The sequence below is a fragment of the Cololabis saira genome, chromosome 5 (genome assembly GCF_033807715.1).
Source record: "Cololabis saira isolate AMF1-May2022 chromosome 5, fColSai1.1, whole genome shotgun sequence".
NCBI lineage: Eukaryota > Metazoa > Chordata > Actinopteri > Beloniformes > Belonidae > Cololabis > Cololabis saira.
The window spans coordinates 40401387-40424032 of NC_084591.1; the positions used below are offsets into that span (position 1 = coordinate 40401387).

General features: G+C 40.4%; 1 protein-coding gene across 2 annotated transcripts; it reads right to left on the bottom strand.

Annotated features, from left to right (window-relative positions):
• Positions 1–22431, bottom strand: LOC133444342 (ELKS/Rab6-interacting/CAST family member 1-like). Of its 2 annotated transcripts, none has more exons than XM_061722059.1 (20): positions 22274–22431; positions 19746–20523; positions 19428–19616; positions 14988–15279; positions 13632–13759; positions 13433–13507; positions 13197–13352; positions 12906–13073; positions 12664–12831; positions 12390–12527; positions 12110–12250; positions 10993–11133; positions 10702–10895; positions 8906–9041; positions 8672–8803; positions 7259–7419; positions 6904–7051; positions 6124–6219; positions 2891–3076; positions 1–2637 (listed from the first exon to the last, which is right to left on the bottom strand). In XM_061722059.1, the coding sequence occupies exons 2-20, from the start codon at positions 20289–20291 to the stop codon at positions 2500–2502; spliced, it is 3333 nt and encodes a 1110-aa protein (XP_061578043.1). In that variant the 5' UTR covers positions 20292–20523; positions 22274–22431; the 3' UTR covers positions 1–2499. The 2 variants fall into 2 exon arrangements, 1 of the variants encoding a protein (XP_061578043.1); XR_009782715.1 differs by lacking the exon at positions 1–2637 and adding an exon at positions 5821–5900 and having other exon boundaries at positions 2958–3076.
• Between the last annotated feature and the right edge of the window lie 215 nt (positions 22432–22646).

Here is a 22646-nt window from a genome sequence, read left to right on the forward strand (position 1 = left end):
TAAGGCTTATAATTTATTTACATACATATAAAATCCAAATAACTCACTAACATGTCTGTTTTGCTTTCTTTTTACATATTTTGATTTGTAACATGAACAGACAGAAGGCAGTACACTTCTTATGCAAATGCAAAAGGACAAAAACACACCAAGAACTTGACTGACGGCCCTTTTAGTCAGCTCTGTGTTTCACAATAAAGAGTTGAGAAAAAGAGATGACCAGACATTAAGGCAAGGGCAGGGTCGCGTACAGGCCAAAGAAAGGGGAATTAAACACTTCTCACAAATCAATGGTGAGGAGTTAAAACTGAAAGAGACGAGTGTCCACTTTGACAATGAAAAATAAAACTAAGCTGATAACCAGCATCCTCTGACAGCCGCCATTGTTTGGTTCTCAATCTGACATTCTCCCAAATGTATGTGGTACAAATAAGAGGTAAGAAAACCTCGTGTTTTTTTTTTTTCCTACAAGACCTGAATCTATCAATCAAAAAACCACCAGCCAAAGAAAAGCGAGGATGACACGGGAATCTCTTAACAGATAAACATTAAATGGAAAAATATATTTAAGACAATAATTTGAAATAAAAGGAAAAGTAGTCTCCCATCACACAGTCACGGTTTGAAAACAGTTTGTAATTTACACATTATTTTGACTATTTTCTTTGACACTTTCCTCATTTTCTGCTGAGAACATTTTGTCCAGAGCAACTTGCTCTTTAAGATTCTGTGCAAACATTCGATGCATATTGAAACAGTAAACATTTTTTATTTATATAATTTTTTATATATATAAATACAGTACAGACCAAAAGTTTGGACACACCTTCTCATTCAAACAAATGGGGAAGTGTGTCCAAACTTTTGGTCTGTACTGATTATATATATATATATATATATGACATGACTTTCTGCAAGTTATGGCAGCACTGCACTGTCACACACATTTTGTCCTCAAGACAAAATAAAACACTAAAGACAACTGCACTGCTTTTATATATCAGATTTTTTTTCTTAAAACACACAACACTTTCCACTTAATTACTTTTACTTTATTCAGTCACTGTGTTAAATATCACATTATTTACAAACTGATCTAAAAAGTCAAAAAATTCTCAAAAGTGACTTTCATTTCCTGTAAATGCAGATGCCCTCAGTAATTAAAAACCTCAGCCCTGAAGAATTGAAAAGAAAAAACCATGAAATAACAGAGGCATCTCGTATCTTTTCTGAAAATATAAGAAAAAAAAAAAAAAAAAAAAAGGTATCCCTTGTATTCTTCAGTCAATAAAGTAGAGAGAATGTGGGCTTTAAATAACATTTATATAAACTTTGGATGAAACTGGATGAAGATCAGTTGAAAATTCTTACATCATGCCTTAGCACCAGTTTTGCGGAGAAATAAATATCCCTGCGTTAGGTCCAGTACTGATCTCTGTGCATGCTCCAAGGCCACAAGAACGTTCTCAAAGGAAACATTGCATACCTTATAAACAAGAGGACGCTGTGTGCAAACCATCAAGAAATTAATACATCGCCAACAATAGAAGTCCCCTCCCAAAAAAAAAAAACCAACTCTCTCTCACTGTAAGTGAACTCTGAACAAAGGTTGAACTTTGATCTCCCTCTGATGTCAATGGCCCAGCCACTGATGCCGCAGTAACGTACCAACAACCTAATTCGAGCTACACTGACACAGTTCAGGAGCACGCTGTACTCATTTGGTTAGAATGACATTTAATAAGTGTCACTACATTAGGCAACACTGACTACAATACTAAAGAGGCAGCGTCATGGCTCCAAGATTTACCCTCCGTACCCAGCCTCTCCCTGGCACTGATGTAGCAGCTCTGCAGATCTCTGAGACAAAAAAGTACTTTCCTGTCCCATGTGAGGAATATATGTAGCTCTTTTAACGTGAAAGGTTTGTGAAGGGAATCTAATGGATAAAGGACAAAGACCAAATTGCCTCATCTTGTGAATCCAGCTATGAGCGAAGGTCTGCAGAGGCATCAGGGGGTTGGCAGTAAATTTCAGGACTTTGTGTGAACGTTTTCTTCTTTCTTCTGACAGGTTCTCTCCCAGTGCACCCGACCCATGTAGCATGTTTGTTAGTATATCAATCGGAAACATTATATTTGATGTGCTCATAAACTTTTCAATAACCCATTATCTGCGTGACGTGATTAGTTGTGTAATTCATTCTTTCTACTGAAATGTATGTCCCTTCAAAATGCCATAAATAATTTCTGAACATCCCTAATCTGATTTCACCCACACGCCTGTTCCCAAAGCAACACGAGACAGGAAAGCACTCAGAGTCAGGCTTCAGTCATCAGACCTGAAAGCTTGCAGCGAGTTAGACGAAGGGAACAAAGAGGAAGAGTCCAGAGGGGGGTGAGGGATAATGCCCCAGCTTTCCTTCTCTCTCTCTCTCTCTCTTTTGGGTGGAGGTAGGGCCTCTTGGGCTCAGCTTGGTTGTGTGTGAGGTCAGAGTTGTCAGCATGACTCCTCCAGGGCATTGACAACCTGTTCCAGGATATCGGGGCAGTAGTCTGCAATTTGCTGGAGAACTGAGTTGGCGTATTCCTGCAGCTCGGCGCTCTCCCTCTCACACACCTCCAGCTCCCGCTCCAACTGGACACAAAAACACAGAGTTAGGGTGCACTCACACTAGCCCTGCTTCACCGTGCTGTGGCTCCATCACTGCCCCCACTGGGCTGCACCGACATTACTCCAGTCTCAATGACACTTGAGCTTGTACACAAGTTATTACGTTAGTAAATGACACGCCTGCATGGCACGGCTTTGTGCCTTTTTTGTTGTTGTTGTTGCAGCAACTCACATTTCCCTTCAGGATAAAACTGAAGGTTGAGCACTCCTTCCCTACCTGTTCGACGTTCATCTTCTGGAGCTCGTCCTCCCAGTCTTCAGGGTCGCTTTGGTGGTAGTGAGAGGGTGGTGTGAGCTGACTGAGAATGCTGGGGTCTCGGTCATGGCAGAGGTCTGTCAGGTGGGCGATGTAGAGTTTGAGTTTACTGCGGTTCTGGGACAAGGCTAAAAGAGGGGATATCATCTGGAAGGTCAGGGGGGAGGGGCGGGAGATGACGGACACAGGAAAAGAGAAAAAAAAAAGAAAAAAGTAAGAAAAAACATTTTCTCCAGATTACACAGCCGAGATGAAACAAAGGAAGAATTAAAGCCTGATTTGAATGTAGAAATATTATGAAAGTACAAGATTTGGTACAACACTTACATTACAAAAGAGGGAAAAAAAGCATCATCATCTGCATGCTTGCTTATTGATCCATCATCCTCCAACATTGGAGCCAGTTTTAACAGGAAATTAATTATGTGTATGTTGTTTATGCATCTTAACAAAAAGCCTTTTAAAACACCTGTTTGGGCTTCTGATTACACAGAGGTATCAACTGTTATGAACACCTTTTTGGATGCGTCAGAGCATTGGCATGCAAAGCTAAAATGCTTCAGTTTTGAGTCCGTTGGTTTGCACATGCAAAACAAACACACCACTGAAATACTGACCTTCACACCTGCAAATAAAATCACAACATACAACCTCAACTCCCAAAACTTGAGACGCTGTATATAATGTAAATCCAGACAGAATGCAATTATTTGAAAATTAAAAAAAAAACAATTATAGTTCATTGACAATACAAAATAAAAATCATGTTGTGAGGCAATTTACCATTTTATGACAAATATTTGCTCATTTTGAATATGATGGCTGAAGCACATCTCAAATAAATTGGAAAACGGGCAACAAAAGGCTGAAAATAATATTGGCACTAAAAACAAATACCTGGCGGAATATAATAAAACTACTCATGTATTTTTTTTTCACGCTTACACAACATGACAGGGAATTTAAATTTTTAAAAAAGCATATTAAAAAAGGGGCAAATTTTCTTTGAAGTAAATAAGCCAAGGTTCACCAACCTGCCAAAAACTATCTACAAATTGCGAAAACAATTTCTGAATAATATTTCTTAAATTGCTAAGACTACGTATATCTCATTCTTTACACTGCATAAGATAATCAAAACATTCCAAGAATATGGAGAAATCTTCACAGATGCAACAAGGCCAAAAGTCAATATCAGATGCCCACAGTTTTTGAGCCCTTCACCGCACACAAAAAAAAAAAAAAAAAAAAAAAAAAAAATCAGTCATGGTTCGGGAAGTCACTGCACCGGCTCAGGGACGCTTCTGGAAATTAAACCTACAGCAAAACAATAGATGATGATCCACAGTGGTTATCCCTAGAAAGGGAAAAACCAAAAGAAGCTTATCTTATCTAAAAACAATTCCCTGTGCCATCCGCAGGTTAAAGGTTTATCATGGAAAGATGAAGCCGTGTGCCAACATGATCCAGAAACACAGCCAACCTCATTGGTCCAAGTCTCATTTAAAATGGACTGAGTGAAAGTGGAAAATGTCTCGGCTTTCCCCCCCGGAGGAAGTAAAGGAGGTGGCTGGGGAGAGGGAGGTTTAAGCCTCTTTGCTTAGGCGGCTGCTCCGTCACTTGAACTTGCAAGCGGAAGTTAATGGATAATTAGTACCATTGCCTCGGCGGATCGTTTCAGGAAACTTCCGAGCAGAAGCTTGCTGGCACCTGCAGTCAGTCAGTCAGTCAGTCAGTCAGTCAGTCAGTCAGTCAGTCAGTCAGTCAGTCAGTCAGTCAGTCAGTCAGTCAGTCAGTCAGTCAGTCAGTCAGTAGCTCGCTGGCTAACGCTGCTAGCTTTGCCCAGCAGCAACTGGTCTTAACCCGGCAGTGACGGGGCAAGCGGAGGTTCCAGCAAAGCTCTGCTAGTCCTCGTTTCAGCTCTGGAAGCACACTTTTAACATCACCTCATTTAAGTGAGGATGTTTGGGAAGATTGGATCAGAATGAATAAAAAGTAATATTAATTAGCATTAAGCCAGTCGTCCTAAAACAGCCAAACTGTGCTGCTTTCTGGGTTTGCTTGTTTCACCCATTTGCAACATGGAGCCGCTCAATACAGGACAAGGCTTCAAAAGCTCTTTAGAAAACCTCTGGTTGATGTCACAGGGGCTTTACTAAGCTCTTCTTATACAGTCTACGATCTCGATAGGAAATATCAATGCTGGAAAAATATACATTCAGTATATATCCACAGGTTTAAGGCTGGCATATGCTCCTATCTAGATGTCTTCTTCTGAGAAAGAACTGCATCTTTTAGTAAAACAAATGCTAAATGCATAGTGTATTTCTAGTAGAGGAGTCTTGGGTTTTAAAAAAGGGCCTGCCTGCAGTCCAGACATGTCACCAGCTGAAAACATCTGGCAGATTGTGAAAAGATAAATGGAACCAAGGACCCAGGACTGCCGAGCAGCTTGAAACCTTCAGTTCCCAGATGTGTATGGAGTCTTGTTAAAAGACGACAGAATGCTGCATGGTGGGAAACTACTAACCCCACTTTCTTCCAATGTGCAGCTGCCATCAAATTCAAAATTAACTTATGTTTTGTCTTAAAATGTTACTTTTTCCTCACTTTTTAAATGTTTTATGCATTATGTGAATAAAATACAGGTTTATGACATTTGCAAAATATTATAATATTAAATTATGTTTTTATTTACCATTTACACAATGTCCCACCTTTTTTGGAATTGGGGTTGCAATACCACAACGGGAATTGTTAAGAACAAGCGAGAATGACAATGATTATTCATACCAAGAAAAGAAGAATGAAATGACAAAGAGAACGACACAGGGACGAGTTCAACATGCGAGTAGCGGGTGTGATGAGTCTGGCTTTTCATACAAGCTCACCATTCTGAACAAAATGACTGAGAGAGAGAGAGAGGAGAAGGGCAAAAGGTCGGCTATGCCCAAATACCCTCCTCATCATCCTGTTAGCCACAAGGTAACCCAGTCGCAGCATTAGAAAGGAACATTTGGTTAGTGAAAAGAAAAATACAGATGAAAACTTTCATATCAACATTTTTGTTCCCTTGTTACCATCAGAACAGTCTTCTTTACTGACATATCAGATAAAGTTTCTTTAATCACATTTGGGAAGGTCTTTTTTTTAGAGTTGTTATGAAAGACATCTGGTAGGTGATGTCAAGGTACCTGATCTGGAGAGGGCCTGTGATTTGTCTGGTCAGGAGCAGTCTTCAGATGATCATCTTCGTAGTTATCTGCCATGAGCTTCATCCTGTTCTGAGTCTGGATGAAGGGAATTAAAAGTAGAGAGAAAAGAGTAGAGTGTGAGTAAAGTGAAAAGAAAGTCCTACAATCAACGTGACCATTGGTTCTCTGTTCTCAAGCCGCTACTGAGTCACTGAGACATGACAAGGTCAAGAAAAGGTTAGGAGTGCACACAAAACTAGCACATCTGTAAAATGAGTTCCAAGTTGTGGACAACGTCCAATAACACCTAAAAAAAACGTATTACTGAAGACTTTTGGAGACTATCGATAAAGCTTGTATCGCTCTCACTCTTATCATTGAGCAGCCAATGCTGCTTGGAACCCCCCCCCCCCCCCCTTCCTTGTTTATTTTATTTATTTTTACAACTTTATCTAATTTTTATTGAAAGAGAATTTCTTTCGCAAGAAACTTTAAAAGATGTCAAAAGACAGATAACCTAAGTGTGTCACTCTGTATGGGATTCTATTTTTTGTAATAAATGTTACATATTGATGAAGAATGGCTTTTATTTACATCATGTTTTCAAGAGTATAACTACATTATCTAGTATACACACACTTTCTTAAACCATCCACCTTAAATTAACCAAAAATCTTTGAACCCCAAGAATCAAAATGGAATCGTGAGAAAGATTCACAGCCCCGCTAGACACAAAACCACTGACCCCCCTCTGTGGATCCCACATGCCCCTTCCCCCACCTGCTGCTTAAGCTGTTGCACCAGTCTGTCCTTCTCCCGCTTCAGCAGAGCCACTTCATCCTGGGTCTTCTTCTTCTTAGAGGAGGACAACTCCAGCAGTGCGATGTTCGCGTCCTTCTCGCTGATAGCAGCTAACAACGCCTCCTGTCTGATAGGTGGTGATAAAACAAACAGGTTTATACACATTTAAGTAAACAGCTCAGCCATCATTTATTATTTATTGGACAACAACAGCACGCCAGGTGTGGAAAGCCAGAATTAGATGACATTTTACAAGATTAAGGTAGGGATCAATAATACCGAGCCTACTGCACTCAGCTCTGTGTGTGTGTGTGTGTGTGTCCCTCTCTCTTACTTCATTTCCAGCACCTCCTCCAGGTGTTTCCTGCGCTCAGCTCGCAGGGTTGTGAGATGTGCTTCTTTTTCACCCAGAGACTGTTGGGTGGAGGACAGCTTTGCCCTCATGGACTCAAGCTCCTGCTTCACCTTCTCCATGGCCCCCAACAGCTCCTCCATCTGGGAACACATACAATTAATGGAGTGATGAATGAATCAAATTGAGAATCCGTCGGTGAAAGTATAAAAGTTACTTTCAATGACCTGTCAATGTGAACAGCTCTAATGAAAAGGAGGGGGGCAAAATTCAAGTGAGCCGTGGGGAAGGATTATGGATCATCTTCAAATATAATTAAACTCCAAAACTAGATTTATTTTTTTTAGCCTGCTGTTTACTTTTAAAAAAACCCAACAAACTATTAGCCGTGCAGTGTCTGAAACCTCTCGGTTCATTTTCAGTTTCCAAATAGCATCAGCTTCTCGACAGAAATAGATGCTTCTTGACTCAATAAGAGAACGCAAACTTTAACATAGCGTTGAGCAACAGCAGATTTAAAAAGATCCGCATCAGCACCAGTCATCTTAGTTGTTTACAAAAAGGGCCTCAGCTGACTGAAGTCTTGTATCAAACACAGCTCTTACTGGACCAACAGTGGTGATTAGCCCGGCGGCCAGCAGTCTGAACGAGAGGTGCCAAACACATTTTGCCTGAGCAAATGAAACGTGAGCTTTCGTGTACCGTATGAGCCCGGAAACCAGACAAATCTTTCCGTCATATCAGTACATGTTTTAATCACAACTGACTGAACACTGGAATGAATGAATAATTCATCCTCATTCATTGGCTAATTGAAACCCTTTTATGTGCATTATTTTAAAAACAAGCAGCAGGTAAAGAACTCTAATAAAATTGACATGGGCTGGAATTGACACAAGGACTTCACAAAAACGCACAAACTTAAGAAAAAAAACAATATCTAAGCCCCCGTAAACAAACAAACGTTACACACATATATATTGCAGGGTTATTGCATGAGACTGTATGATTGTAGACGTGTTGCTTCTATTGTGTCCACCCTCTCTAAGTGTTTGTTGCTCAGTGATAGAGGTCACACATAATGGACTCATACCTTAGACCACTTAATGTGGGCGAGGTTGGACTCATGCATTGGTTTGAATGAGTGCTTCTGAAAGGTGATTGTGTAGCAGAAAGATAAAAAAAAAGAGAAAACAACAAGCAAAGAAAAAAGAACTGAGAATGAAGAGGAGGCAGAACAAAAACGATGAGCAACTCTACAACAGCAGTAAAAATGTCATAGAAAAAGAACTGCAGTTTCCTTTACCTGCATACAGATAGCTTAAGATGTCGTGTGCATGCAACTGTAGTTGGTGGTCATGCTGATTAATATTGCCTTGTCATCTATTTGTGTACCTGCTTCTCCTGCAGCGACCTGGCAGCTTCCTCCTGTGCGAGCACCATTTCTCGCTCAGCTGTGATTTGAACGCTCTCTCTCAGAGCCTCCTCCAGCTCCTCTATGCGCTCTGACTTCTGACGCAATGTGTCCTTCATAACAGAGGAAATGTGCTTTGTTAGACGCTGACGCATCATAGCAGGACACATTTTCTGCAAATTATGTGCCGTTATAGCAATTCACATGCCGCTCACCTTCACCTGCTGTGAGGATTCAGAGAGGTTGTCCTCCCTCTTCCTGGCCTCGTCCATTAGTCGAGCGTTCCGGCTCTTCTCCACTTGCTCTTTGTGCTTCAGTGACGCCACCTTTTTGGACTGGTCCTTCATCTGTCTGCAGGAGGACCATTTGAAACATTATATATTCTACTTGGGACGTGTACGGATATTATTACAGTAAATGTAGTATTTATATCTCAATCTACATATAGACAGCTAATAACTGATATTCATTAGAATTAAAAATAAGTGTAAAACATAAAAATAATTATGACTCCACAATACAAACATTTTATATCAGATGACGTATTTATGTATGCAATTATTTGGTTATTTACAGCGAGTAAAGACGGACTCAGGAAGCAAATAAAAAGGTATCATCAAAGGAAATGTAGACTTACAGAAATATGATCTCATTAAAGTTGCCATTTAAAATGACTTATATAAACTTGCTCTGGAATATTATTATTCAATCTCTGATTTGATTCAGGGTGAAATGAACGGGCAAGAAGGGTCAGGGAAGAACCAGTAACATACTTTGGAGTAGTAAGAAGTACAGAGAAAGTTGAGAGGGAAGTATGAGAGGAGGACATGGGGGCAAAGGTGTCAGGAGAGAGAAAAGAGCAAATACTAACCTGGAGGTCAGACTGGTGGGGTGAGAAATTTCCAGAGCAAAGACAAGAAAGCAGTGAAGGGGGGAAAAAAGAAGCACACTCAGGCTAAGAAAATGAAAAAATGTAAAGAACAAGAGAGAAGGCTGGGGGCTCATACACCCTTTTCTGACAAAAACTGAAACAATAATTGCTTCATCAATCTGCTTAAGTGATAACGTAAGGCCATGGAGACATGAGTCACTTTCATGTTAATGTGCCAGTAGTTCAAAACTGTTTGATAGATTAAAGTCTAAAGTCTAGTTTTCTTGTAACATATCCTACATATCCTAATGATTCACATTAGTTTGAACTGTTTACGTACGTAGTTGTAAAAAAAAAAAAAAAAAAAAGGTGACACAAACTACCTTATTCTGTAAAGTGCCCCAGGTTTAACGCTATTAAAAAAGGTTACGGTTGCAGGTTCGAATCCTGGCCTGCGCACCTTTGCTGCATGTCATCCACGTTCTCTCTCTCTACCCCCTTCCTGTCTGTATACTTTGATTAAAGGGCCACTAGAGCCCAAAAAAATATTACAAAAAAATTATAATTTTGCTGAATATGATGCATCATATCATTTCCCCTTTAATTTCATATCTCAAGAAAAAAAGAAAAGAAAAGAAATCTCAATTCATTAAATGCGACTAAACACTAAAAAGAAAAGTTACCAGACAATGTCAAATTACTGTTGCCATCATCGCCCTTACCACACGCGAGAAGCTCATTCGGTTGTACCGTTTTCAGCTCAGTGTTTTTACAATTATATTTACTCTTAACAACTTTGAAAAGCATCTAGCAAATGTTCTCAATATCCAGATTTTGAGAACATTTCTTTTTGTGCTTCCCTACTCCTTTGCAGGCAAAGAGAGAAAAAGAAAAATAATTTAAATGGGCGTTCTCTAAATTTAAGGGCAGCTGATTGGATCAAGTAAGTGTGATAGTGGAGACCTTCACCAGTTTGGCGAGTAAGAAAAACGATGTGAATGTCAGTTTGAAACGAAATTTAGATACAATTTGAAGCTGTGATGTAACTTTAACTAGAAAACAGACCTGTATGCACTTCATATTTATACTTTTTTTTTTTTTTTTACTGTGCCTATTTCCAGTATCTCAGCTTGAACCTACCTTTCAAGCTCATTGATCTTTTTGTCCTTGTCATTTTTCTCATTCTCCATTTCCCTAAGTATCTCAAGAAGGCGGTCCACCTCAGCCTGTGCCTTCCCAGAATCCTCTCTGTACCGAGCCACCTCCTGCTCCAGGTTCTTAATGCGCTCAGCTAGCTCAGTGTTGGCTTGAGCCTCCAGGGCTGCATTCTGTGCCTGACAGAGGGACATGTTTGTGGTCAAATATCACTTCAGGGTCTGCAGCAAAAAAAGAGAGGCAAACTGTACTGAATTTAAATTTGTGTCGTCTTACCCTCTTTAGTTGGTTCTCCAGTTTGAGGCATTCCTCCTTTTTCTGCTCCAAGGTAATTTCCAGACTCTTAAGTTTGGAGTCTTTCTTCAGTCCTGAGGAGGCCAGGGACGACGCGTGCTCCTTCAGGTCCAAAAGCGAGGTCTGCATGCACACAGCCACAAACACAAACCCAAACGGGTTTAAACTTATCAAAACAACAGAAAATGACAGTAAGTACATTAAAAAATACAATAGATATATATATTAAAAAATAAATTGACAACCCATGAACAACTTAAAGTTCCCCTTCAATAAAAATAATTAATTTAGCATGTTAATATGTCCAAAGTCAGCTATGTTTAATGATTTCTGCTTTGAACCTGTAGGGCTTTAGCTACGGTCTAAAAAGGATCACAAGGCCTGCATATGCACCATGTAAACTATTGGACAAAGCAATTCTCACAGTATGTGGGGCGCAGCATCTAATCTGCATGTGCTGTGAGGAAACAAGGAAACAACAAGCTGCTCCAAGAAATTACCACATGGTGGAGAACTGACTAGGTGTGCTTTACTCAAAATCCTATTCTGTCAGCGTTTGTGTCTTACTTAAAGATGTTGAATTAAAAACGGAACTGGATTCAGCTTGTTTGCTATTTTTTGCTTTGCAATACATTTCCTTTCCGTTTCTCTCCCTTCGTGCACTCAAGCATTGAGTTTCTTGCTAGATGGGGCTGTGAGCCGTGTCTGGGCAGCAGCACAAAGAATAGCGGGTACCTGCTAAGGTTTAGCAAAGAAGAAGGATGACATTACCAGCAGCCTTAGAGTATCCATTACTGTCATGTCTCTAGTATTTTTGAAACCAGCAGTAATACAATACATACCTACTCTGATACTACCACTTGCATGTGACCTCATATGTTTTTTGTTCCTCCCTGTGAAATTTATTCTAGCAATGGCCAATAAGTAGCACTTCTGAATTGGAGGAGCAGGGCCAGACCAGCGTCACGTACAGGTGAGCAGGGCCAGATTAGCATATTATACTTTCCCATTTGCTAACTGAGAAAGTCTAGTCATACCCAAGCCATTTTTAGCATAGTTTCATCGTACAGCATATTAGGCAAGAGCATTCTTTTCTCACCTCTCTGTCTGACAGGTCTCCCTGCAGCAAACTCAGTCGTTCTTTAAACTCTTTCAGTTCCTTCTTTGTGCAATCAAGCTCCTCGGTCTTCTCCCGGTCGTCTCTATCCCGCTGTTCCTTCAGACGCTCAATAATGCGCTCCTAAGATGGTGCAAGAAACAGTCACACATGATGCTTTGGCAGCTTATGACCCGACCCCCAAAGAGAAAAAACTAAACGACAATGTTGCCAGTACAATCTCCTGTTTGTAACAGCAACAGTCCGTTGTCTGTGAATGTACCTTCTCTGAGAGTGACTCCTCCAGTGTGGTGAGAGCAGTATCAGTATTGGAGGTGTCTGCCTGCAAGGACTTCACTCTCTCCTTTAGGCTGCTCATTTGCTTCTCTTTGTCCCTCAGTTGCTCCTGCAGGTTCTCAATCTACCATCCCAACACACACCAATCAAAATGGACAATAGTCTTCTAAAAAACTTTGTGACGAAATAGATGCAATTTTGTAGCCATGGTACAAAAAAACTAAACTGCAAAGATTGCCGTGGGTCTCCGCCAACATTACCTTTTTCTGCAGCACATTAATTTTGCGCTCCTTAACCTCCAGCATGTCCTTGAGGTCGTGGATTTCTCCGTTGAGGGTTCCCTTCTCCTCTGACATTTCTTGTATCTGTTTGCTCTTCTTATTCAAGGTCGCCTCCTTCTCCTCTAATCTCAGACGTAAGGCATCAACCTGGAAAGGAATAGGTAGACAGGTTACATACACAAGCCATAAATGGATGAGGTCTATGCTTTTCTATGCCCTACCTCTGTTTGTAAAATGGCAGCGCGCTGCTCCTTAGCAGTGAGAGATTCCTTCAGGACTTCAATGTGCTGCTTGCTGTCTGAGAACTGATTGTTTAGAGTCTCCAGTTTGGTCTGCAAGCCAAGCATTTCCGTGTCCTTCCTGGAGAGATCCTGTTTGAGTTGTTCCACCTGAAAAATAAAAGAAAGAAAAAACTTTTGAGTCCTCCTGGAATATACACGATCAAAAAGCACAGAAAAGATGAGAAATAAAGCAGCTGAATCAAAATAAACTCATCTCCCGTTGCCCCTGACCTTGTTCTTCATGAACTTGGTGTGACTTCGGTACACCTCCATTTGCTTCATCTCCTCTTGACGCTCCTCACAGCTCAGAAGTCCATTGGATTTAAGCATTAGCACCTCCTCCTCCATGTCCCTCAGGCTGCGGTCCATCGAGTTGATTTTTGCATCCTGGAGTTCATGGAGAAAGGTCAACAGTTATAAAACTGTGCAACTACACAGACTACACACATATCATTTCAAATCCCCACCTTCATGTCGATAACAGTCTGTAGTGCTTTTGTTTTGGTGGACTCAGGGGTACCTTCGTATCGACGGTGAAGCTCCTGTTGAGTCAGATGTCAAATATGTTGATAAAATATCTGATTTCTATATAAAAAATAAAAATAAAAAAAAAGAAGGATGGAAATATTTGAAAATAACTCAAAGATGACATGAACTGATCATAACCTCTCTCAGAGCAGTAATCTCTCTGTCTCTCTGGTCCAGCAGACTCTCCAGGTGATGTCTGTGCATCTCTGCATCTGCCAGCCGTCTGGTCCTCTCCTGGTCCTCCTCCGAGGCCTTGGCAGATGGCCCTGAAGTAGCAACCATACAGACTTTTTTTAAAACACAATAAAATGGGTAGAAGGACATGTATGTGGTCAAGAGGTTTAAAAACAACGGACCTGTGCATTGTAAAAATTTGGTTTACTGGCAGCTGCCAACACAGACCCGGGCAGTGTTTTTATGCCTCAGATAAAAGCTGAACTGTTTATTTTCTATTGAGATTAAACGTCTCTTTTTCACAGCCCTGGTGTGGCAGAGAAGAATATCTAAACATTGGGTGTGCAACTTCACACACAACATGAAGAAAAATTTGAGCTTTTTTCATGTCACATACAAACTGCCCTTTGGAAACCCAAAACTAAAACATGCAATTATTTTAATAGACACCTGAACAAAGACCTCAGACACTACTAATTTAAGAATGCGTTAAGGCGGGAGCAAATAATTATGTGTTTGACCAGCAGAGAGAAACTTTAAATGGATCCTTAGAAACAGAGTCTTGCTTAAGTGATTACATGAGATTGATACAAGATTTACGTGATTCATTATTCTGTTGAAACTACAATGTTCAGTCAGACACCTATTGTTTGGTTTATATATCATATAGTCCTTACCTGGTCTTAAAAATCAGATAAATACAAGTTCAGATGAAAAACAACAGGGCAAATTACATCATGCCATTATTTAAAAAAACAAAAAGCAGTATATAAGAAAACTAAATATACCTCATAATTAAACAACACGTAAAACCACCTTCAGTAGGAATTGCTTGAGGTAATCATTTTCTGTATCACATTATAAATCTCCGGAATTGTTTTAGGGGAATTTTTCTTCCTGTTCTGTTCATTGAGGTTTGCGACCACCGTTTTATGGACGGCTCTCTTAACATCCCGCCACAGAACTCCAGTCGACACAAGGTCTGGCCTTGCACTGGCCCCCTGCAATACCCTGACTCTTTTATTTTTTAGTTATGCTGTTATAGATTTAGTTGTAGACAAAATTGGCTGTCAGCCAAATGGCCTCATATGTGAGTATACAGAAATGTTCATGGTCGACTTAATGACTACAAGGTGCCATCCTATGACTCCAAGATGAGCTCCAATCAATATCACTCCTCCATCATGCTTGACAGTTGGTGGTTCATGGTGATAAACTGCTTGATTTTTGACATAAAAATAAGAGCAAAGGTAAAGATGCACTCCAGTGACAGCATCACGGGAGTGCATCTTTAACGTTAGCTTATACAGATCAACCTACCTTTGCTCTGCAGCATTTCCAGAAGTTTTTTGATGGACTCATCTCTGGCTACCAAGGTTTGCTTTTGTGTGTCGATCCTCAGCTCCATCTCCTCCAGTGTTTTCCTAAGAAGAAACAGCTCTTTTGCCTGTCTCTCATATTCGCCTTGTAGCCGCCGGTAATTCTCCTCTGTAGGCTCAGACGTCAGGGCCAGGTCCCTTCCTTGATTGGCGGGATCTTGCTGCAGCAGCTGGTTCAGGTCCCTCTGAATCCTCAGCTCATCCTGAAGGGCCTGAACCGTCATCTGGAGATGCTAGAGACAGAGAAGACACGTTCATCTGTTTTACTCTCTGTTTACTGGCTTTTATGGGAAAGTGATTTATCCAGGGGTACATGGGGTAAGATGTATTGATTATTTGAATGATACATGGTGTGCAACCATCCCACTTTACAGTAATGGTTCCTGGGAGAATATCATTTTACAGGCTGTTTACAGGCCTCTGATCTATCCATTTTTCTATTTCCACTCTTCATCTTGTTCATGGTCGTGGGGGAGCTGGACCCTATCCAAGCTGTCATTTGACGGGAGAAGGGTTACACTCTGAACAGGGTGCAACTCGACAGTCCAATAAAGAGACAAGCGTTTAAACCATGCAAGCTCACACTCCCTCGAGAGTCAGTTTAAAAATCAGCAGGGGCCAAGTTTGATTTATGTTTCTACTCTTGTTTACTTCCTACATGCAGTTTGGCATAGCAACAGAAGAAATAAAACATACATGACACAAATTGGAGCTTATAAATATTGAGCATAAGTCATTTTTACTGACAATGCACAAGCCAACTTTCTACCGGGCTTGATAATAAAGTAGCAGTAGCAGGAGATGCGAGGAGGAGAAATGCTACGAAGCAGACCAATCACACATGGTTCTGTCTGCATCTACGCACAATCACATTTGGAGAGAAGTGCGCATGAAGGTGCAGCGTTCCCCACTTTGGCATAAGCATGTTACCAGTTTAATGTACCATAAACCAAGCGTAAGTCTGAGTACAGGTACATGCAAACTCAAAAGAGTGACGCAAGCAGAGACTGGAACCAGGAACCTTTTTCCACCATTAGTTTCCACCACACCACTCAGTACGTTTGCATCCACTAAGAGAAAGTCGAATTATGAGGGGATAATAGGGTGAGGGTTTGATGTAAAAAAAAAAAACAAAAAAAATGGTTACTGATTGTTTTATTGTTACTGTACATTGTTGCCTGGATTCAATAAAATATGTAAAAAAAACAAAAAAGAGAAAGTCGAATTATTGCCTTCATCCGACTGATAAAGTTTTAAAACCCATGTAAGCCGGGCTGAAATCGAGATATTAGAGCCAGTTGATGCGGCTCTAAATCAAGCTATTCCGGCACGTATACGCAAACCACAGAGCTATTGACTGGGCTGGGACTCCCCCTTATGAAAGTGACGAGACGGCAGAAATAGGAATAACAACAGAGATGAAAACTTTGTGTGTGACACCATCAGGCTTCGTATGTACGAAATGTACATCATTGGCGTCCATATCTCTGTGAAGTGTTGTCTTCCTTCTACGTCTGCTTCAAATCTGCCGCATTTGTTTACTAATTGTTCTAACTAACCGGAAGAAAACCAATGCGAAGGGGCATGTAGCGCCACCTAGCGTCGCAGAGTTGAACGCACCTCACTCAATAATTTGATTCTCTTCCCGCCCATGCATACTTGGATTTCTCGGAAACTTAGACAGTTAAATCCTTAGATCGATTGTTGCCACTTGCTCGATTTAGATGTGCATGTAACCATACTGACTGTTCTACCCCTCTGCCTCTCATTATAAGAGGAACATTGAGCAATGTCTTGACTGACAGGTCCACCATGCTTTGAGTACAGCATTACATGTCATGTCCAGAGAAATGCAAGTGGTGAAGAAACACAATCGCCCAGTATAGTGTTGCATTGTTTGTGGCATCTGACGCCACGGACACTTGCTAGAGCTGCTGTGAGACAGTAACACAAGGCTGTGTTACGCTCTGGTCTGAACCAGCTGTGAGCATTTTCAGAAAAAACAGAACAAAGGGAGAAGTCAGTGTCTGCCTTCATTTCTCTCCATCCTCCAAAGCCCTCCCTTCCCTTTCTTTGTTGTTCTCTCACTCTCCTTACACTAGCACATGCCACTCTTCTCTTGACTCACTGTTCATCTAATTCTTCCCTGCTTCCAACCCATCATCTTCTCCTCATAACACTCACCTTTCCATCACCTTCCCCACCCCATGACAAGGGGCTGAGTCACTGCTGTGAATTCACAGACCCCACCACCCCCTTTTTCAATACACCCAGAGGCAGAAACATGCACAGACTAGCATAAACACACACACACACACACACACACACACACACACACACACATTCACCTTCAACCTTCCTCAGCCCCTAGATTTTCACCCTCACTGCCTGAAGAGAGCATGAAACATATGGGCTATACTGCACCTGCCTAGACTCAAGTACTCAGTCACACTGAGGACAATGAATCAAACGACTGCTAGATATCTGCCTTGATAATGATTCGCTGTATAAAAAAGGTAAGATGTTTAGTTGCTAACTATGTGTGACAAAATGTTCCTTATTATTACCTGTTATACACTTGATATTCCATCTAAATGACAAAGGATGAAAAGCTCAAACTAACTGATGCTTATTTTTTACTATGTGACTTTTTTTAATGGGAGAAAGACAAAGTTACTTAAAAAATAAAAGTATAATTACACAGAGTAACAGCAGCTGCAGTCACAGACAAAGACAAAATTGCCCTGTGGTAGGAATTTGGAAAGGCTATGGCCAAATCAAAATTATGCACATGTAAGCAAACAATTACAAACATGCACATTAAGTTGGGCCTCCATCCAAAGAGAGCATGTAGTTTAACTGAAGCCATAATCAGCCAAATGCCTGAGAGAGAGAGCGTGTTTGTGTCCATGATTTCTGTTGCATGTGTGCCAGCCAGGGAGGTGGAGGCCGGCCTATGAAAGCAGACATCTTTAAATTAAAGCACCCGCTGATTAGCCCTGCGCGAGTCAGCCATTACTAGGAATTAGTCCAGAGTAGGATTCTGAGTCAGCGGGGGTTAAGGCAGAAAATTATACAGGAGGTCTGCTCTCCCATTAACAAATCACAGTTTAAAACAATCCCTCCTCATTAATGGAACCGAATTTAAACAAACAAAACAACAAACTGTAGTTTTTAGATTTTTAAAAAAGCATTTTATCCAGTCATTACTGTTATATACATATTTTTTACTCGTGTCTGAAACAGAGGCACACCCTCTGTGGATCCAAGAACTAGTCTTAAAATATGCTTGGCTGGTGTCTGTGGATTACAATATAAAAAAGCAGGCAAGACCAAAAAGCAGCAAACTTGCACAGAATAAAGGAGCACCCAACTGCAGTCCTGTCTCATACACAGTGGTGAGAGGACTCAATAATACAATTTTCACAAAGAAGTACTTTAAAGTCGTACAACTTTTTTTTTTAAGAAAAAAAAAAAAAGAAAACCCTTTGAAATGAATGTACTGCATATTATTTTATGGAGAAAAATCTCCAAGTCCTTGAGTTTATTTACATACAGTTTTTATCGGCTTTCAACTCTACTCCTGGTTCAAAACAGGAATCTTATGAAGTCCAATGTGAGAAAAAAAAGCTGAAATAAACTTTAACAAGTAAGACATCATCCATATTTGACACAGTTTATATCTATAGATTGCAAGTGCTCCTAAATAAAATCATTTTGATTAAGCTAATTGTTGCCTTTTATTCCTCATATGGTCAGCTCATGTAAAGCCATAACAATAATGAGATGAGCAGATTGAAAACATAAAAATCTCATTTAATTTTAAAATCAGGACATTGTTGAAGTCCATTTAAATATAAGTGTAACCACATTCATCTTTTTAAAGAACTCATAAATACTCAGTGTTGCTAATAATGCAGCCAACAGAAAGAAATATCTAAAATATTTGATTTGAATCAGCTCTGGATCCTCAGATAGAGACAGCAGATTTTGATGTGAATCATTCCCCACCCTCACACAGTTTTGCAACACTATGTTTAAACGGACACTGTCATTTAGTTGGTTCTTTATCTGCCAATAATCCTTTCAGCTCTGTAAATGCCTTACCAACTGTGTCCAAAACATAAGCTAGTCAAAACTAAAAACTAACTCCTGTGACTGCACCTCAGTTACTGCTACAGTATATGCACTGCTAGAAACAGACACACTTATAATTTATGTCGATAGTTTTACCCTGCTCACCACTTACATTTTTTAAATATATAGAAATATCAATGAATCTACAGCTGTCACACTGGGGATTTTAACACAGGCAGTTTGAGGATTCTGTTCAAATAAGTTGTTGAGGAAAGAAACATTTCAAGTAAATATAAATATTTACCTGTGCTTCATCTTGAATAACACGGTATTGTTCCTTCCAAACAGAAATCTTAGAGGCTTCGTCTTTCCTGAGAGCTCTCTCCTTTTTTAACTCTGGGCTCCAGAAGGTCTTTATAGAATTCATGGAGGAACTGAGTTTGCTCTCCTTGACTTCCACTTCCCTCCGCAGCATTTCATTTTCACGCAGCACCTGAGAGAACAAGATAAGTCCGTAGCACATGATTAGAATAAATGTGATGAAGTCAGTCTGTTCTTTATAATGAACCAGATTCTGGATATAAATACATTTGCAAACCTAGGTGAAATACTAGGAAAATACCTCTTTAAGTTGTGCTTGTAGATCTAGTATGGTGTTGTCTCTGGCCTGCCTTAGAGAATGGGGGACCGTGGAGGCCATGTGGTGGTCCCCAAAAGCTAGAGCATCACCTGCCATCAAACCTGCTGGCAACACAGCGTTGGCGGGGATTGAGGTTGAGATATTGGGTGTGCTAGCAGCTACAACTCCACCACCACTACCTCTTGACCCATATGCAACTCTCTGTCTGCTCATGGTGGTCACCGTCCCTCCACTTTTTGGAATGTGATCACCTGCCATGGCAACCTCGTTATCACTCAGATACATGGGTCCTGAAGTGGCATACGCAGCGTTGAGAGACTGGATGTTCTCCATGGAAAGCGTTTTGCCTCCTGGTCCTCCAGGACCCCCTCCACTACCGCCGGTGCTGTTGGTGCGCCGGTGTCCCATTCGAGGAGAGCGAGGAAGGCGAGGGGAACGACCAGATCCCTGATTACTAGCACCACCCCCATCTCTTCCTCCACTGTGGTTGGCATCCCCTCTGCCAACAGAGCGGGCACTACCATACATTTTCTGCTAAATAGAAGAGAGGAGCAAACAGCTAAACTGAATCACGGCCCCAATGATCTGTGGGTCTGTCCTTGCAGACTTTGTACTTGTGCTTTCAAACAGAGGAGTGAAATTGTGTTGTGAGGCTTCTTCAAGTGAACAGGGTGGACACAATATTCATGATCTGACAGAGATCTCTTGCTCTCCACTTCAGGAACAGATGGCGTTAATGCAATTCCCAAATGAGATCAATCTGCAAATAAAAAGACAATTATTTTAACAAAACTATACATATATAGCAAATAAAATTGAATGTAATAAATGAGCAAAACAAATAGATACATGCTGAAATGAAAAGTGGTATTAAAACACAACATGAGACTACAGTAGAGGCAGGTATGTAACTGGAAACTGGAAACTCATTACCTGGCGCAGTTGAGGATATATAATTTATACAACTCTCTGCTTCCACTCCAGATGGTGAAATAAAATCTTTATATCTAGGCTATTTCCGAAAGCTTTATTTATAATATTTATTTTTTTATATTATATTTATTCTTAATATTTTTTCCCCAAAAAAATATTTTGCAGTCCACCACACTGTTAAATATTACAGTTATTGGTTTACATAATTTTTAAGTATTCACAGTCTCAGAAAAAGTAGTGTTACAGCAAGATTGTAACCATTTGTAATATTCCCCTCATAACATGGCTTAACTTTTATACAGTAAATCCTTAAATAATTCCATATCACCTAAAAAATACATACATATATATATAACAATACTAAATTTAAATTCCATTTAGTCCCTGTTTATAAACGTGTATGCAGAGTCTTAAATGGGGATCCCACTTTAGCAGCTGTCTTGATGTTCCTGGTGATGTCAAATATTACAACCCCAAGAACAAAAACCACAATTTACCTTTTCTAGATCAACTCGTAATGAATACATATTTTCCCAAGTAAGATTTTTTTTCATGGTGTTTTACTTGCAATTAGATATTTCCAATCTAATATTGATAATTGTACTCAAGCAAAAAGTCTGAAAACGTCATCAATGACTGTAAAATAAACTATTGATTTTTAGTATTATGTCTTTAAAAGAGAATTAACGTTGAACGTCCTTTTTCACATGTCTAAATGATGCATGGACATCTGATCCAGCCGTGTGTATCACCCGCTGCTCTTTCCAGGAACATTTTGTCTCAGGTTTATTTTGTTATTTAACTTCAGTCTTCGTGGCCTTTGCTACAGCTAATGTCACGTCTGCTAACAGCAAAGTCTGAGATTTATGTCCTCAACTTCGCTCTGATTCTAGTTTGCTGTAGTTTGCATGAGCCGTGCAGAAACCAGCCATATGTTGTTCCAGTAAAAACCAATAATGGTTTTTTTTTCTAGCGTTAAAGATTAAAACCGGCGAGGGAGAGGAAAGGGGAGCGCTGTAGGAAAACCCTCCCGCCTGGAAATCTTTACACAAACTGGGATAATAGGCAGGGAAATGCGGATTAGTGGATCTTTTTTTGTTATTTTTTTAAAAAGGTAAAAGGTGTGAAAATGTGTCCCCGGTGTTAAAGCGTTTAGCACAACCCCTAAAGCCTGAATTATGGTTCTGCGTTAAATCGACGCAGAACCTACGCCGTAGGATACGGCGTAAGGTACGCGTAGCCGCGTACCCTACGCCGTAGGCTCTGCGTTGGTGTAACGCGGAACCATAAATCAGCAGCGCTGCTTTGGAGACACCCATACAACATGTCCATTTTCTACCTCCTCTGCTCAATGCTTTTCATTTCCAGCTACGCTTTTCTTACACAGCTGCCAGTCTTGTACATATCTATCAAAAAGGGGGTAAAGTACCTGACGTCTATAATCCCAATGTTAGCTCTCCGTGACACACGAAGCCAGTCCGTCCCAGTTTCTGAGCTCAAACACTACATCTTTTTTTTTCGCTAACACAATAGCCAGTGGTAAAAAAAATAATAAAAACCCGCTTCAAACAAACTACCTTTCTCGTTTTCTGTTGGAGTTGTAATCGATGCCAGGACTCAGTCTTCTGTCACGTGGATATTGTCAGCAAAAAACGCTCATTTTTATGGTAATTTTAGGAGAAATGTCTATCAGATTTTCCCATCTTTTTCGCCAGCGGTAAAGGCGGCTCGGAGAGCGAGGGCGCATCAGTGACGTCAGCCTCCTGTGCGCGTTCACGACAGCCATCCTCGCCACGCTTGAAGTTTTAACGCGCGGGCACGAAGAAGGCTGTGACTGAGAAATTTGGACAGTAACTTACAACATCCACAGAAAAAAATAAAAGTCAATACAACTCAATAAAAGCATACAAGATATTATTCAAAGCAAAGGTAATGGACACATATATAGAA

Coding starts and splice junctions, on each gene's coding strand:
- LOC133444342 (XM_061722059.1), bottom strand. CDS start 20,291: ATGTATGGTAGTGCCCGCTCTGTTGGCAGAGGGGATGCCAACCACAGT. Junction 12,832..12,905: donor CTGCCATTTTACAAACAGAG/GTAGGGCATAGA, acceptor ATTCCTTTCCAG/GTTGATGCCTTACGTCTGAG. Junction 6,220..6,903: donor TGCAACAGCTTAAGCAGCAG/GTGGGGGAAGGG, acceptor CCCTTCATCCAG/ACTCAGAACAGGATGAAGCT.